This window comes from Mesocricetus auratus, unplaced genomic scaffold (genome assembly GCF_017639785.1).
Source record: "Mesocricetus auratus isolate SY011 unplaced genomic scaffold, BCM_Maur_2.0 Super-Scaffold_100014, whole genome shotgun sequence".
In the NCBI taxonomy this organism is placed as follows: domain Eukaryota; kingdom Metazoa; phylum Chordata; class Mammalia; order Rodentia; family Cricetidae; genus Mesocricetus; species Mesocricetus auratus.
Window position 1 is genome coordinate 24,778,358 of NW_024429197.1, and position 17,391 is coordinate 24,795,748.

General features: G+C 44.6%; 1 protein-coding gene across 4 annotated transcripts in view; it reads right to left on the reverse strand.

Annotated features, from left to right (window-relative positions):
* Eif2b3 (eukaryotic translation initiation factor 2B subunit gamma) overlaps positions 1 to 4,691 on the reverse strand; it is a 55,036-nt gene extending 50,345 nt beyond the window's left edge. The window contains exons 1-2 of one of the 4 annotated variants that reach the window (XM_040756883.1): positions 4,575 to 4,691; positions 1,600 to 1,757 (exon numbers count right to left, since the gene is read on the reverse strand). In XM_040756883.1, the coding sequence (XP_040612817.1) occupies positions 1,600 to 1,747 (148 nt within the window). In that variant the 5' untranslated portion in view covers positions 1,748 to 1,757; positions 4,575 to 4,691. Of the gene's footprint in view, positions 1 to 1,599; positions 1,758 to 4,008; positions 4,032 to 4,287; positions 4,483 to 4,521 lie in introns of those variants that run through there. The other 3 variants (XM_040756884.1, XM_040756881.1, XM_040756885.1) reach the window with 3 other exon arrangements.
* Between the last annotated feature and the right edge of the window lie 12,700 nt (positions 4,692 to 17,391).

Here is a 17,391-nt window from a genome sequence, read left to right on the forward strand (position 1 = left end):
GGCAGGTGTATATCTGTGAGTTTGAGGTCAGCCTCCAAAACACTATAGAGAAACCCTGTCTCGAAAAACCAAAAAAACAAAAAACAAAACACAGTAACAAAAGCCAGGCAGTGGTAGTGCACACCTTTTATCCCAGCGCTCAGGAGGCAGAGACAGGTGGATTTTTGTGAGGTTGAGGCCAGTCTGGTCTACAGAGCAAGTTCCAGGACAGGCTCCAAAGGTACACAGAGAAACTCTGTCTCAAAAACAAAACAAAATAAAACAACGAACAACTCCAGTTTAAAAAACAAAAAGTCTATAGGGCCAGTATGATGGCTCAGGGATTGTTGCCAAGCCTGACCTGAGTTCAATCTCAAGTACCCACATGATGGAAGGACAGAGCAATTCTCGAAGGTTGCCCTCTGACCTACATTTGCACATCCATGCCTATACGTCCCAAAAAGATGGCTCAGTGGTTAACAGCACTGGCTGCTCTCAGAAGACCAGGGTTCAATTCCCAGCACCCACATGGCAGCTCACAACCTTCGGTAACTCTAGTCCCCAGGGATCTGACACCCTTTTCTGACTTCTTTGGCCACTAGGCATGCACCTGGTACACATACATACATACATGAGGTAAAAATATTCATGCTCATAAAATAAAGTAAACCTAAAGAATATTAAAACATACAATACAAAGAATTTGTTTATTTTTATATCTGTGTTATGTATGTATCTGTGTGCATACATATACAGTGCCCCCCAGAGGCCAGAAAATAATATCAGATTCCCTGAAGCTGAAGTTACAGACCATTTGTTGTGAGTTATGAGGTCTGAGCTGCCATGTGGGAACTGGGAACTGAACTAGATTCCTCTGGAAGAGCAGCAAGTGTTCTTAAACACTGAGCCGTCTCTCCAGCCCCAAGAAAGAAAATCTTTAAAATAAATCTCTTAAAACCAATGTGACCTAGACTACAGCATAGAAATGTTTATGGGTCTCTATAACTCTCACAGTTAAATGAACCATTTTGCAGACGTCTGGGCCCTAGGACCGTGATTTGTTGCATTTTGATTCATTCTATTTAATGATACCTCAAACTCAATATGGCCAAACCTGAACTCTTCTTTGTTCAAACCTGTTCCCTGTCTCATTTAATAGCATTATCAATCATCCATCTAATCTGACCCAAGCAAAAAGTAGACAAAAACTCTTCCTACCAGATTTTAAGGAAGGTTCTAGAAGTCAGGGTCTGCCTGAGCTGTCTTTTCAGTCTTCTGTTCTCATGCTTAAAATATTACCAAGCACATCACAGATTCTCAGCAAGTATAGACAACCAGGTTTAGATCCTCAGTCTTGTCTTTCTGATACCCTTAAAGGGCCACCTTGGATCACTGTGGAGAACCCCCTCTTTAACAGCAATATTTAGCACTATGTTCTCGTTTTTTCCCCACACAGTAAGAGGGTACTCCTGGGTCTCCAGCTTAAGCGTCCAGTCTCCAGCAAACGCTCAGCCCTAGTCTGCTATCTTCTGTCCTCTCTCACTCTCATAATGCTGACAAATTATTGGGATCAAACACACTGAGAGTTTTACGACTGCATCTGTCATTGCCACAGCTCACCTTCAAATCCAACACGCTCAAGCAGGTTCAGTGGGTACCAAATTAAGGGTTTGTTTCCAACCGGGAGCAAAGGCTTGGGAATGCTGGAAGTCAGGTCCGTCATCCGAGATCCCCCACCAACGGCCATAACCACAGCTTGAAACTCCATTTTTACAAAACTGCAAGCACAGGGTGTGGGGAAAGAGATGTAACACAAATAAACGACACACAGTACTAGTTTTGTTTTTATTTACGAGTAATTCCCACTTATACCAGACTCATCCTGTTTTAGTTACCACAGTATGAAACACTCCTTAGTTGCAGTTCAAATGTCATCTTTCTCATCTTCTCTAAACAACATGAGTTTTATCTCTAGTTTTGGGAGAGTAACATAAATTAAAGACATCCGACCCTTGCAGTTGAGTTCTTTAAGACAAGTTCAAGCCCAGCAGCAGGGGCGCACGCCTTTTATTTCAGCACTCACCTGGACAACATAGGGACAGCCAAAACTATATACTGAGTGAGACCTTGTCTGAAAAACGCAAGCTTCTCCCAGGGTCTAGCTGGAGAACTGTAGTTCTCACCCCTCATTAAGGAAACTTCCCTTCACAAAAGACTGAGACCAGTACAGAAAACCACAACTAATCAAAACACAGAGTTGTAGAGCCCAGTCCCAACTAACATCATTAAGGAAGACAGGGCAGAAAGACAGGGACAGGAAGTGTGCTGTGGGATCATGCCTTCTAGATATGCCAGAAGTTATACCCATGAAGTGTTACCAGCATGGCAGCCTAACAAGACCCGAACAAGGAGGACACCAAAAGACATGTTAACATCTGAGAGGGAAAGCTCACAAGGCCTCAGCCCTAAGCAAAAAGCTATAGGCACTTAAGACCAGGGGAAACAGTGCACACCAACTGATTACTCAATATCAAATGGTCAGTCCTGAAAACATACACATACAAGGAACATTATATGGACCAAGCAGGTTGTATTTATGTGTTAATACGCACACGCACAACAAAACAAAATTAAAGAAAAAGAGGCCACAAAGTGGAAAGAGAGCAAGACAGGCAAAGGAGTGGAGTTGGAGAGAATACAGGAAATGGAAAAACAATGTAATTATAATCACCCACATAAAAAAATTATAACCCCCAAAAAGATGACAACAAATTCAGCAAATTACAATATACTGCCATAGTGCAATGAAAGGGATGTATCTGTGATACAGTGAACAGAGCAAATACTAAGTCTTCCAAGAAAACACAGGAAGGTTTTTTTATTTCTTGTTTTTCAAATAGGGTTTCTCTGTGTAGCTTTGGAGCCTATTCTGGCACTTGCTCTGTAGGCCAGACTGGCCTTGAACTCACAGAGACCTGCCTGCCTCTGCCTCCCGAGTGCTGGGACTAAAATCATGTACCACCACTGCCCAGCCTCAGCATTTATAGCATCATTTCTCACCAGTGGTTCTCAACCCCCTTGGCAGCCCCCTATATCCAAAAAATTTACATTATAATTCATAACAGTAGCTAAATTATAGTTATGAAATAGCAACAAAAATAATTTATGGTTGGGGGGTCACCACAACATGAGGTACTACATTAAGGGGATCCAGCATCAGGAAGGTAGAGAACCACTGCTTTACGGGAAAGCAAAGATGGGTACGATTCTGAAGGAGTTAAGAGCTACCAAGTGGATTCCTAACATATGAACTCTTATTTCTTGAAAACATTTGGACATTGAAAGACAGACTTAAGAGTCTCCCAGTAATTCAGTCATCTTCTCTAGCCTTCTCATAAGCTCAGTAACAAAGATAACTCCCTAAACACAAATGAAGGCTTACACTTGGAGAAACAATCCAAACTGCTACCTCTCTTTTCCAAAGTCAAGATAATCTCAGCACTCAGGAGGCAGAGGCAGGTGGATCTCTGAGTTCCAGGCCAGCCTGGTCTACAGAGCAAGTTCTAGGACAGCCAGGGCTACACAGAGAAACCCTGTTTCTAAGAAAAAACAAAGGTACAGAGAAACCCTGTCTCGAAAAACCAAAAAAAAAAAAAAAATTAGTTCCTTGGACAAACTTGGGAAGCAGGTTAGCCTGGTCTACGAGTTTCAGCACAGCCAGAGCTGTTAAGAAGAGATATCCTGTCTTGAGAAGAAAAAAAAAAGTGAATTCCTTGAAGTTGGGGACTGTGTGTTGGCTCCCAGTCGGATGCCAGGTACTATTGTGGAATATCTGTGGCTCTCAAACAGCCCATTAGACTTAAGTTCAAATGTGTACAAAATAAAAAAGGCATGTAAAACCCAGGTGGCTAGAATCTAGAGTTTCTGCTCTCCATCTCTGGGTTTAAAAAACATGCAACCTAAGAAACAAGAATAATTGTGAGCCTAACTAATCATAATACTAAGCTGACTCGAAAGTCTCAATATTACCGTCATGACTCCCGATATCAAGACGATACGTCTCAACAGCCGCCAAGTTTTGCAGGAGGCGTTCACAGCATCTCAATCATGCCTTCCACATAGCCCAAGTTGCTTTCTCCAGTGCTACAAGTAAAGATCGACCACTGCATCGTAACTGATCTGCCAAACCTTTGAGCGCTGAGAGTAGGGGCCTTATGGTATCCCCGGGAGTCCCTGCTCTGAACCTAATAAACAAGTAAACAAGATGGGGAAAAGGGCAGCCCGGCACCAAGGGGGTCCGATGCTCACTTGGTGTGACTTCGAGCAGAACCTTCCCTCCCCGAAACTCAGTTTTTCCATCTGTTGCACAGACTTGGATTCTCCAGTCTCCCAGTTGGGACACATGGCTCCATGGCCGGATCCAGCAAGGGGCTCGCGCTGGCGATTTCGGGGCTCAGTACCCCGTCTGCCTACTCGGGCCCTGCTCGGCGAGCTCGCCTCCCTCACAGGAACCAGGCTCTCCAGCACCCGCGCGCCGCTCACCCTGCTCAGCCAGCTCGTGCACCGCCTGGCTCCGCACAAGCCCCGGCTTTTACCTCAGTTCCCGCACGCCGCGGCCGCTCCCAGCGCTCCCCACGCCGCCTCTGCCTGACAGGCCAATGGCGCAGGCGCGCGGTGGCCGAGCAGTTCGATGTGTCGCGCTGGGCCGACTCAGGGAGGAGGGACGAGCACCGAGTGATAGATGGCGGAGCGCAAAGACGCTCATGCTCTTGGCGGTACCGGGCGTGATGGAGACCAGGCGGCCCATGAGCTATGATATGGGGGGAGGGAACGGTTCTGTATTACTGCCCTTTCTTTCATTCATAAATGATCAGTGCTCAGTGAGTGTTTCCTCTAGTCTCCTACGTTTGGGAGTTGTCATTCTGTATCCCCAGTCCCAAGGTGCTGCAAATTTTGGATCGTCAGCGGGTTTTTTGTTTGTTTGTTTGTTTCGTTTTTCTTTTTTCGAGACAGGGTTTTTCTTTGTGTCCCTGACTATCCATGAATTCACTCGGTAGACCAGGCTGCCCTTGAACTCATGGAGATTCACCTGCCTTTCCCTCTCGAGTGCTGCCACCACCGCCAAGCTAAAGAGGTTCCCCCCACACTTTCTTTCTTTCTTTCTTTCTTTCTTTCTTTCTTTCTTTCTTTCTTTCTTTCTTTCTTTCTTTCTTTCCTTCTTTCTTTCTTTCCTTCTTTCTTTCTTTCTTTCTTTTTTAATGTGGCGCTGGGATTTGAACCCCTGGAATTTGAACCTAGGGCCTTGTGCATGGTAGATGAACACTGCCCCTGAGCTACATTCTCAATCCCTCGCCCGCCGTGGCACTTGTGTGGAAGAGGTCTGAGAACAACTTGGGGAGCAAGAAAGAACCTGCTGAGCCATCTTGCTGGCCCTTCTTTGCATTTACTTATATGTTTATTTGAGAGTGCTAGGATTAAAAGTGTGAGCTTCAACTCCTGGCTGTCCTTTATGTCTTACTAGGAAAAAGAGTTTAAGTTGTCCAGGGTGGTCTGAAACCTGTAACTTCCTGCCTAGCTGGAATTACAGACTTGTAACCAGTCCTCTGAACACTTGAACTTTGGGTAGACATTTTACCCACATGATTTTCCAACTTGATATATTAACAGTTTTTAAAATATCAGTTCCCTGCGTAATGGAGATGTCCCCAAAGTTGACTTATTTTCACAATATTAAAAAATAAATCATGTGCTAACATTACCACCAATCTAATAAAAAAAATCCTTAACTATTGGAAAGCTGGCAAGTTTACAAGGTGAGAATGCAGGCTTTTTGAAATTCCTTCTCTTGAAAGCTCAAATATTATCATTGGCTTTTCTGGAAGTGACTGGCTTTATTTTTGTAAATTGTTAGTCACTTTTTTATTTCAAGTAACCATAATATTCTGTGGGGGCAAAACAGTCATTTCAGCTACAACTCAAACAATCATGTCAGTGCTTTTCTTGGAGCTAATTGTCCTGTTTCTTTCGTATGCACAGAAGACACACACACACAATTTCACCATATGGAATAATACAAAAGGTGTGTACTTAAGGGCCACGATGTAATAAAATTAACAAATTAAGATAAAAAGATTTATTTGAAAAATTTTAGTTTTAGGGAACCCTGCAGAAGAGGGAGAGGAAGGGTTGTAGGAACCAGAGGGGATCACAAGAATACAGCCCAGAGAATCACAGAGACTGAAGTGATAGTCACAGTTTGTATGGGTCTGAGCTAGGTCCTCTTCATATATGTTATGGTTGTGTAGCTTGGTGTTCTTGTGGGACTCAACAGTGGGAGTGGAGGCTGTCACTGACTCTTGGGACCCTTTTCCTTCTTCCAGTCTTGATAGGAGGGTTTGTATCAAGTCTTATTGTAATCTGTTATAACGTGTTCTGCTGATATCCCTAGACACCTCCTTTCTGAAGGGAAACGGAGGAGGAAGAGTGGGTCTGGGGGAGTGGGGAGGTATGTGTGGGGACTTGGAGAAATAGAGGGAGAAGAAACTGCAGTCAGGATATAATATAAGAGAAGATAAAATATTTTTTGTTGTTTTGTTTTACAGGACAGCCAAGGTTACATGTGTGTGAGTGTTTTGCCTGCATGTTCCTATGTGTAGCAAGTGCCTGCCTGCTGGAAGAGACCAGAAGGCCATAGGAACCCCTGGACTGGAGTTACAGATGGTTGGGTGCCTGTGTCCGAGAATGGGTGTCGGGATTGATGACACAGAGACCAGTCAGTGATGCAAGAAAGCTTCAAGAAGGCTTCCAGAAGGCTCCTCAAGAAGGCTTCACTTTATTCTTACCCTGGCTGGTTATTATATGCTCTGACACCAGAGGCGGCAGTGGGTGGGTCAGGAGATTAGTCATTGGAAAAGGTCAAGGTCAGGGTGTTCCCGTGGGCAAGCCCTTATCAGGAATTTATTGCTCCTGGCACCATATTGTTTTTAGTAAACATGTTTTTAGTAAACATTGTCTTACAGTTGCCTGCTCCCAGGCTGATGGGGAAGTGGGCCTCCGGCCAAAGTCTGTTGTTCCCACAATTCCCCCTTTTTTATTTTCTAGTGAGGCACTCCTGTCTTAGGTCAAGTAGGGTCACCCCTCCCTTATCTGTCTTTGGGGAACCTGGCAATCCCTGTCTTAGGCGGGAGGTTTCTTCCCCACAGGTTGCCCAACATCAGAGAACCTCATCCTTGAATCATCTATAACCAGACTTCATGGCTACCAAGATTGCCATGGGTTAAGGTGAACAATACTTGGTGACAAATCTGTTGCCTATGGAACAAGGCACATTTGAACTCGGCATAAAGCCAGAACGCCTATCGCCATTGCCACCACTCCCAGGATCCCCATTGACATAGCGCCTCCCCATCACCGTACCCATCCCCCGATCTGGGCCATAGCATTTTACCAGCCTTCCTCTGTTACAAGAGTAACACACATGTAATTTACAGTTACAATTTGATGGTCAAAACAGTGATAAAGTTTACAATCATGGGCTGGAGAGATGGCTCAGCAGTTAAGAGCACTGACTGCTCTTCCAGGGGTGCTGAGTTCAATTCCCAGCAACCACATGGTGGCTCACAACCATCTGTAGTGAGGTCTGGTGCCATCTTCTGGCCTGCAGGGATACATGCAGACAGAACACTGTATGCATAATAAATAAATAAATCTTTAGAAAAAAAAAGTTTACAATCATTCCAAGATCCACTCAGGAAAGCATTTAGAAAGTGCACTTGCACAGATACATTAGGTACACTTATTGATGTTACACATGTAGCATGATAAAAAATATGAACAGGAGGCTTGTTGCACTTTCCACAGAGCACCGATTTGTTCCTGTAGTGATGCAGTTTGTTGATTTCACGTCAGCAGCCCCAGCTGAATGTGTGAATTGAATGCATTCTGGGTGGACAGCGCTTCGCTAACTCTACCAGCAAGGCTGCTCACAGTCTCTGCTTTAGCGGAAGATTGGACAATGGCAATTTTTGGCCACAGCGGCCGTGATGCCAAAGTCTCCTTTTTTGCCGCATTAGGACAAGTTGCATTTCTCCAGGAAAACACGATTCCAGAAACAGGAACCACCAAGGCTGATATTTCAAGTGGCTGTGTCTTATTCAAATACTGAAAAGGGGCTTTTTTTTTTTTTTTTTTTTTTTTTGGTTTTTCGAGACAGGGTTTCTCTGTATTGTTTTGAAGCCTGACCTGGAACTCACTCTTTAGACTAGGCTGGCCTCGAACTCACAGAGATTCACCTGCCTCTGCCTCCCGAGTGCTGGGATTAAAGGCATATCATCAACGCCTGGCTTCAAAGGGGGGCTTTTGCCACGCATCATGGTCCATACCAGTGTCCAGATGTTTTAAATGGGTCTTTTTCCCCAAAGGGAAAAACTGGAAAAATGAATTCTCTTGTTTCAAAGTGTGTCAAGGGCAGACTGTTAATCTTTCAGTTCTCTGTTGGCTTCGGGATAAAAACTCACGAGTCCAGGAGGTTGATGCAGCAGGCCGGTTGGAAATCTCCAACCGACTGTTTTCTTTCTTTCTCGGGCTGCAGATTTGATGACATCAAGGGTCAGGAACACTGATTTAGGAGATCTCACTCTAACTGGCTTGGGCAGGCTCCCACGGTCTCAGGTCCAGTTGTTCTCTGCTCCATGCATCTCACCAAATGTTTTGACAGCTGCCGAGCTTTATTCTTTTCCTGCAAGAAAATACAAACACGCCCTCGACCCCAAATAGGGCAGAATCGGGTCTTCACTGTCTAGTGCATGGATGTCTCCATTTGACCTGAGCAAAAGTCGCTCAAGTTCCATCATGCCAGAATCTGTCTGAAGCAGATTGCTCACTGGTATTCACATTTTAAAATTTTTTAAATGAGGAGTGTATTATTTAATGAGTCATGTGGGGACTGGGGACATTACTCCCCCTTTTTTATTTTTTTTAAATTTTGTTTAAAGCCGGGCGTTGGTGGCGCACGCCTTTAATCCCAGCACTTGGGAGGCAGAGGCAGGCGGATCTCTGTGAGTTCGAGGCCAGCCTGGTCTACAAGAGCTAGTTCCAGGACAGCCTCCAAAGCCACAGAGAAACCCTGTCTTGAAAAACCAAAAAAAAATTTTTTTTGTTTAAACTGTTTGCTAACATCTGTTGATGCTGGACTGTAACAGTAGAAGGATTTGTCTACCCTCCTTAGTTAACTATCTAGGTGAATTAGGATCACTATCTAAATTACTAGTAGATGCCCTTTAAAAAGGTCATAAGCATTAAGTATTTCCCATAAACTTTTGAGAATCATTCAAGGATTGTAAACTATACTATGTCCCAAATAACTTTTGAAAATTATTTGAAGTCTGTGAGCAGTCTTTTCCAATCTACCGGTAGAGTCCTCACTAGCTGACAAGGCCTCTTTTGCATCTACACAGACACCTTTGGGGGTGGGGCCTGACCAAGTGGCAGTTCCCTGAAAAAATCGACTGGCTCTGAAGACTTAAATCTTTTAACTTTTCTGTTAAGACATTAACCAACTGGCTGGATGTTCCTTTTGGCTATATCTAAAGCAATCTAGGTAGCTTTTTAACTATTTTTGAAGGGATTTAAGTATCCTTTTAATCATATAAGCAGTTCACACTCACGAATTCACAATCACATTTCATATATACCAGTGTGGCCACACCATACATTCAGAACATACATACATCTTTCAGTCATCCTTTTTCCCTAGGTCATGATTAGTCTGTTGAAATGAAACTTCCTTAATTGAAATCTTTGTAACAGAACAACTCCAACCAATTCTTGAACTAAAAAGGTTTAAAAAATCCTATATGCCCCTCATCATTCCTCCATTTGAGCTACAGTCAGGGGCTACAGCCTTACCCACTCCTTCTAATTCTGTAGATGCAAGGTGGAGAGGCCAGGCTTTTGGTCAAAAGTTTTAGAGATGACTCACAAAATTAACCTTAAATTTGTATCAATAAACAACCCCGTATAAATGCAAACATACATTTTCCATTCCATATACCTTTGTCTTTTCCTTTTTCTTTATTTAATACCAGTACCTCGTTTACTGTTACCAATTTTTTCAATTCATCCATTTTCAATCCATCCTCCAACTGAGGATGATCCCTCAGGCAAAAGCCTTAAGATTTACTCAATCCACCCTCCAACTGGGGGCGATCTCTCAGGTTCCCCTTTCTTTCCCGACCTTTGTGTCAGGCGAAGACCTGGAGATTTAATCCTGGAGATATTAAATATTTTTAATAAATCAGAGATTCCCCTTTAGGAGGGGGAAACTCAATGTTTAGTTTCTGACTTTTTAATCTCTCATTGGCAGCAGCCGCTCCCAATGTATTATTGGTGCTATAAAAATTGATGAACAGGGAGCTGGAATGACTAACTGGCATCAAAATGGGGGGGATCCTCATCAGCACCCATACTTCCCTTACCTGAGTGTTCAGGGATGGTTGGACCATCTTTATCATGGAGAGCATTCCTAGTATCGGGAGCAGTATCGGGGTCAACATGCCTGATGCACCGTTCGGGGACCCAAATGGGCTTCTCACTTCCTGGAGGGAAAACACAAACAGCCCCTCGGACCCTAGCTAGTAGGGGAGTAGGTGGCTGCCATTTTCCTGTATTCAAATCCTTCCATCTGACCCATCCCAAAGACTGGGAGGGTTTGTTCCGATGTCTCTCCATAGCAGACAAATTATTACTGTCTATGGTCAAAAAATTAAAAATGTAAAGTATGGTGGATAACTGAATATTGGGGGAGGTAACATACTCCCCCTTTTTTATTTCTTAAAATATTGTTTGAGAGTGGCATGGGTGCGCTCCACAATAGCCTGTCCCGTGGGGTTGTGAGGAATACCAAAAGAATGGACAATGTGATGTTCCCTGCAAAAAGCAGCAAAGCGATTACTGGCATAGGCAGGGCCATTGTCCGTTTTTAGGACATCGGGAATGCCCATGTAGGCAAAGGCCTGCAGGCAATGAGAAATAATATCTTTAATCTTCTCTCCTGAGTGGAGAGAGGCAAAAATCAGTTTCGAATACGTATCCACCGAGACATGCATATATTTTAATTTCCCTGCCTACAGCAGGTGAGTAACATCCATTTTCCAGAGATGGTTGGCCCTGAGGCCCCGGGGATTTACCCCCTCATTGGGAGAATTATGATAAGGGGCACAATCAGGGCACTGAGTGGTAATCTGCATAGGGGGCACCCAGTGTGGAATTTAATGGAGCGGGCTTTTAGATGATACCTGGAGTGGGTCAAGGAGTCAGCAAATTGATTGCCCTGGGCAAGGGGTCCTGGAAGGTTAGTATGTGCACGAACAAATCCCACATAAGCAGGGTACATGCGCTGCCAAATAAGATGTTGGAGCTGAACTAATAAAGAACGAACCTGAGAGGTTGGAAGAACATATGGAAAAGTTTCTAAAGGTCTAACAATGTTGGCAACATAAACACTATCAGGCCGGGCGGTGGTGGCGCACGCCTTTAATCCCAGCACTCGGGAGGCAGAGGCAGGCGGATCTCTGTGAGTTCGAGACCAGCCTGGACTACCAAGCGAGTTCCAGGACAGCCTCCAAAGCCACAGAGAAACCCTGTCTCGAAAAACCAAAAAACAAACAAACAAACAAACAAACAAAAAAACACTATCAGTATGTAAATTAAAGGGCTCCCCCTCAAACATTTGGAAGGCCATCAAGCAGGAAAACAAGCAGCTTGGGGTAACATCCGCCCTATGGGTACCCTCTTCTGCACCTGAGAAGAAACCACCACCGTGAAACCCTAGGAGGAGCCATCTGTAAAGACTGAGCGAGCTCCAAATAGAGGGTTCTCCTTTAAAATCTTGGGAAAAACCACAGGGTGTTGTTTAAAAAAAGACATGAAGGGGCTATTGGGATAATGATTATCAAAATTGGTGCCTGTAGATGTAATAAACAGGGTCTACCCATCATGGAAGGTCTGTAGATGTTGCACCTCCTCCTTGTCATAAGGAAGGATAATTTTATCAGGACTCTTTCCAAAGGTTTGGATGCTAAACTTGTGTACCTTCCACAACAATTGCAAAATTAGATCATAGTAGGGGGTCACTACCTTCTTAGGGGAGACTGACAAATGTATCCAATGAATAGGACCAGTCTGCCAAAACATGGCAGTGGGCGAAAAGCTAGATGAAAGTACAACAAGAACAAGGGGCTGCCCATAATTTATACGCCGAAGGTGGGCTTGTTCTATACTTTTTAACAATTGTAGGGCATCCTTGGCCGCTGGGGTAATTTGTCTAGGGGAAGTCGGAACAGGATCCCCAGGAAGAATAACATAAAGGGGTTTAAGGGCTGCTGTTTTAATAGAAAGAGAAGGGCGAATCCACTGCACCTCTCCCAAAAATCTCTGCCAGTCATGAAGCGTTTTCAAATTTGAACAATCAATTTGGAATCTTTGTGGTCGGAGGCCAGTTTCTTGAATTTGATGACCCAAATAAGTATAAGGGGGTCTCTTTTGGAACTTTTCGGGAGCAAAAATAAATCCGAGGGCCTCCAGGAGCTCCTGTAGCTCTGCAAAGGCTATGTAACATTGCCTTTCTTTGGTCGCAGCCAAAAGAACATCATCCATGTAGTGGATAATGTAAAGAGCAGGGAACTTGTACCTGAGGGTATCTAAACAGGCAGCTACATAAATCTGGCATATAGTTGGACTGTTAGCCATCCCTTGGGGGAGCACCACCCATTGGAAGCGAAGGGTGGGCTCCCTAAGGTTAATCGCAGGAAGGCTAAACACAAACCAAGGGCTATCTTGAGAATGCAGGGGAATGGAAAAGAAGCAATCCTTCAAATCAATGACAATCAAATGCCAGTCTCTAGGAATGGCCACAGGCAAGGGCAATCCAGGCTGGAGAGCCCCCATGGGCTGCATGGAGGTCTTGTAGTAACCTCCATTTCCCTGAAGATTTTTAAATTACAAATATCGGGGTATTCCAGGGGGATGTGGAAGGTACCAAATGACTCGCCTCCAATTGTTCTTGAACTAGCTGGTGAGCCGCCCGAAGTTTCTCTGCTGGTAAGGGCCACTGTTCCACCCATACCGGATCATCCAATAACCATATGATGGGTATGGGGGCTGGCGGTGCAACAGTGACCCTCATCAGAAATGGCCAAAACCCTTCCTATCCCCCGGGGCCCTGGTATCCAAAGGGAGGGATGCCACCAGGCAAACCTCTCCCTGCTCTAGTTTACCTAGTCCCTTCCCCTGACTCCAGCCCATCCCTTGCATCATCTGGGGGGCCCTGCTTTTGGACTTGGGTGCCTGGGTGTGAGGACCACTCCCATTTCTTGTGGGAGGTCCTGTCCCCAGAGGCTAGTAGGGAGGCCAGACAAAATATATGGCTGAAAAAGCCCTGTGTGGCCCTCAGTCTTGCCACTTTAGAATTCTGAGGCTTTTTTGTGGCACAGCCTGTCCTATTCCCTGGAGGGTCACCGTTCCTTCCTGTTTAGGCCAGACAGAGAGCCAGAATTTGTCTGAGAGGACAGAAACATCCTTCCTAGAATCTAAAATGCCTTTGAAGGACTTGCCTTCTATCCTTAATGTAAGTTGGGGGCGATTTGCCATGGTGGCTACCCAAAATACTGCTGGGCCGGTACTTCCAAAACCTTGGTTGCCCCTTTTCTCTTTAATTTTTTGAGCCTCACAAGGAGCTGTAGAGAGGAGGAGCAACTGAGCAATCTGCTCTCCTGCTGGGACGGCAACAACCCCACTGGACACTGATGTCATTATTTTAATCTCTCCCTCGCTGTCCTGGTCTATAACACCAGGGTGTACCTGGATGCCTCGAAGGATAGCACTGGACCGTCCCAAGAGTAGTCTGACCGTGCCTGGGGTCAATGGTCTGTGCACCCCAGTAGGAAGGGCATGGATCCCCATTTTGGTTGTTAGGATTGCCCGGGTGGAGGGACCGAGGTCCAATCCTGCACTCCCTGAGGTGGCTCTAAAGAGGTCTAAGAGATGAAGGGGTTGCTCTGGGGAAGAAAGCGAATCCTGCCACTGCCAGCAGCAGGGGTCATGGCCCCGTACACGCTGGTTTTGGGGTCCTGGGGCGGGACCCTCGTCCAGTTTCCCTGGTTATGGAACTGGTAGGCAAAACCAGGGCCTCTGCGAGAACGTTAAGTGTCCTTGCCCACTGGGTCACGTCTCTAGCCCCTTATTGTCGGCAGTGAAGAATATGGTGTTCGCTAGGATAGTTTGGGGCCTCTGCTCTGATTCATGTTAAATAATCACTCACTGTTATTTTTGTACCATCAGTGCAAACGTCAGTGTGATGAAAAAGGCAAAACATGTCTTAGTATTCTTTCAAAAGTAGTTTTGTCTTAATACAGCCCTAAAAGGAGGTATTTTAAGAGTTGCTAAGCGGTGACTGATACCTGTAGTCCCAACACTCAGGAAACTGAAGTAGGAAAGCCATGAATAATAGGCCAGTCTGGGTTACATGATGAGCTCCAGGCTAGCCTGAGCTACAGTGTGTACAGTGTGAGAGTCTGTCTCTCACACAACAAAATCCTCTTGCGTTAGGGTTTCTAGCACTTAGGATACTTACCACAAAATACAGCAGCCTTCTTCATGTCTTTTTCTTTCTTTCTCTTTCTCCTCCTCCTCTAATTATTTCTTACAGCTGGGTGTGGTGGCACATGCCTTTGATCCCAGCACTCGGGAGGCAGAGGCAGGTAGATCCCTGTGTTCAAGGCCAGCCTCGCCTACAGAGTGAGTTCCAGAACATCTTGGGATATGTAGAGAAACCCTGTCTTGAAAAACTATTTTTTATTTATGAGTGTTTTTCCTACATGTATGTCTGTGCACCGCATACATGCCTGGTATCTACAGAGGTCAGAAGAAGGCATTGGGTCCCCTGGAACTAGAGTTACAGATGATTGTGAGCCACCATGCGGGAATTGAACCTGAGACCTCTGGAAGAGCAGCCAGTATTCTTAACTGCTGAACCATTTCTCCAGGCCTTTTCAGTTTTTTTTTTTTTTTCCGAGACAGGGTTTCTCTGTATTGTTTTGGAGGCTGTCCTGGAACTCACTCTGTAGACCAGGCTGGCCTCGAACTCACAGAGATCCACCTGCCTCTGCCTCCTGAGTGCTGGTTTTTTTTTTTCTTTAAATCACATTGTTTGATGAGAAAAGCTATAGTTTATTTGTTCTTTCTTGCCAGGACCTAAAATGTGCTAAGTGAATAATTTAATTAGTTGGAATTTTCTCCTGAATTTTCCTTTACCATCCCATTTGGTGGTGTAGGAAAACTAGACCAAAAGTCCAGGGCACTGATGACGTCTTTCGCAGGTCCCTTCTAAGTCAGTCCATGTTATTCTCTGTGACCAGCCTCATGCATATTAGTATAATCAAGTACACCTGAGGCACTCTGTAAATGCTTATCAGAAATGAGTTGTTCCTTAGAATGCTTTTCTGTTCACAAGTAATTACATCTCATTTCTTTCCCAAGGTGAATGAGGGGGCTCCAAATGGCAAATCCTCTGCAGTGTGAGACACAAATCTTCCAAGAGCTGGGCCTTGGCTCACAAATATTCTTCCCAGATTCTGCTAGAGAGCTCTCTTTGGGAATTTGCTGGCCACATCATTAATAGTCATCTATTCCATTTGGCTGTGGACTGGTCAGTGTTGTGGGGAATTGTTATTTTTAGAACACTGAGTGAAAGATAAAAATGAAAAAAAATTTACTTTGGACACCAATTGTGAGAACTAACGTATTTTCAATTTAGGTTTTGCTCATAAGCCTAGTGATCACCCAAGGGACTAATGATAAGTTGGAGAGCAAATGATGCTGTATTGTTTACTATAAAATGCTTGTCAGGGGCTAGACAGATGGCTCAGAGGCTAAGAGCGCTGACTGCTCTTCCAGAGGTTCTGAGTTCAATTCCCAGCAACCATATGGTGGCTCACAACCATCTATAACTCCACTTCCAGGGGATCTGATACCTTCACACCAATGCATATAAAATAAAGTTAAATAAATTTTAAAAAATGCTTGGCAGTGGGCTGGGCAGTGGTGGTGAATGCCTTTAATCTCAGCACTCGGGAGGCAGAGGCAGGAGGATCTCATGAGTTTGAGGCCAGCCTGGTCTACAGAGTGAGTTTAGGACAGCCAAGGCTACACAGAGAAACCCTGTCTTGAAAAAAGCCAAAAAATAAATACATGCAATGAAAAAAAAGAAAAAGAAAAAGAAAACAACACTTGGCAGCAACCACCATTAACTAGGACTTCGAGCACAAAGAACACCCACCATTGGTGGCTTTGAAGGTCAAGAATGTAGATACTGGTGTTCTGAGCTGATGAATCAGTTTTTTTTGTTTGTTTGTTTGTTTTTTTTTTTTTTTGGTTTTTCAAGACAAGGTCTCTCTGTATTGTTTTGGAGGCTGTCCTGGAACTTGCTCTGTAGACCAGGCTGGCCTCGAACTCACAGAGATCCGCCTGCCTCTGCCTCCCGAGTGCTGGGATTAAAGGCGTGTGCCACCAACGGCCGGCGATGGATCAGTTTTTAACAAAGTAATTTGATGGTTTCCCCACTTTTATCATAAACAACTTTTCAGATTGTTGTCCCTCCCACTTTTTTTATTGGAAAGTATGGCTTTGAGGCCATATTTTATTCACTCAACAACTAGTTACTCAGTGCCCATAGTTGATGCTTGCTTGGAATTATTCCCCACAAAAGTCCTCTTACAAAGGACAATTTTAAGTTCTTGTGGTATATCTGAACAAAAAATAAGGATCCAGCCTCTGTAGACCTGACATTCTAGCAGGGCTAGCAGCCTAAATTATAAAGAGTTTAAACAATGATGACTGAATTGAGCTTATTAAAGTTGACATTTTGGGGGGAACAAGTTGGGCAAGAACACCACACTGGAAGCTGTAATGTGCTATGAGGTGTTTGCTTGTGTATACGCTCATGTATGCAGTCAGAGGTAGACCTCAGCTGTAGTTCCTTAGTGTTTGTGTATACTTTCATGTATGCAGTCAGAGGTAGACCTCAGATGTAGTTCCTTAGGAGCTGTTTACCTTGAGACGGGGTTCTTCATTTGGCTTGGAGCTCATCACTTAGGCTAGGCTGGCTGACTAGCAAGCCTCCAAGATCCCTCTCTGCCTCTCCAGTGCTGGGATAACAAATGCGAGAAACTACATCCAGCTTTTCACATGGGCTCTGGGGATCAAAGTCAGGTCCTCAAGTTTGTATGGTTGATTACTGACTGATTTATCTTCCCAGCTCAGAACTGAAGAGTTTTATAGAAGACTTCTGCCCGGACCCAGTACAGGGGAAACCCACGCTCACACTTGTCAGTCAAGCACTTTGCCATTGAGCTATAC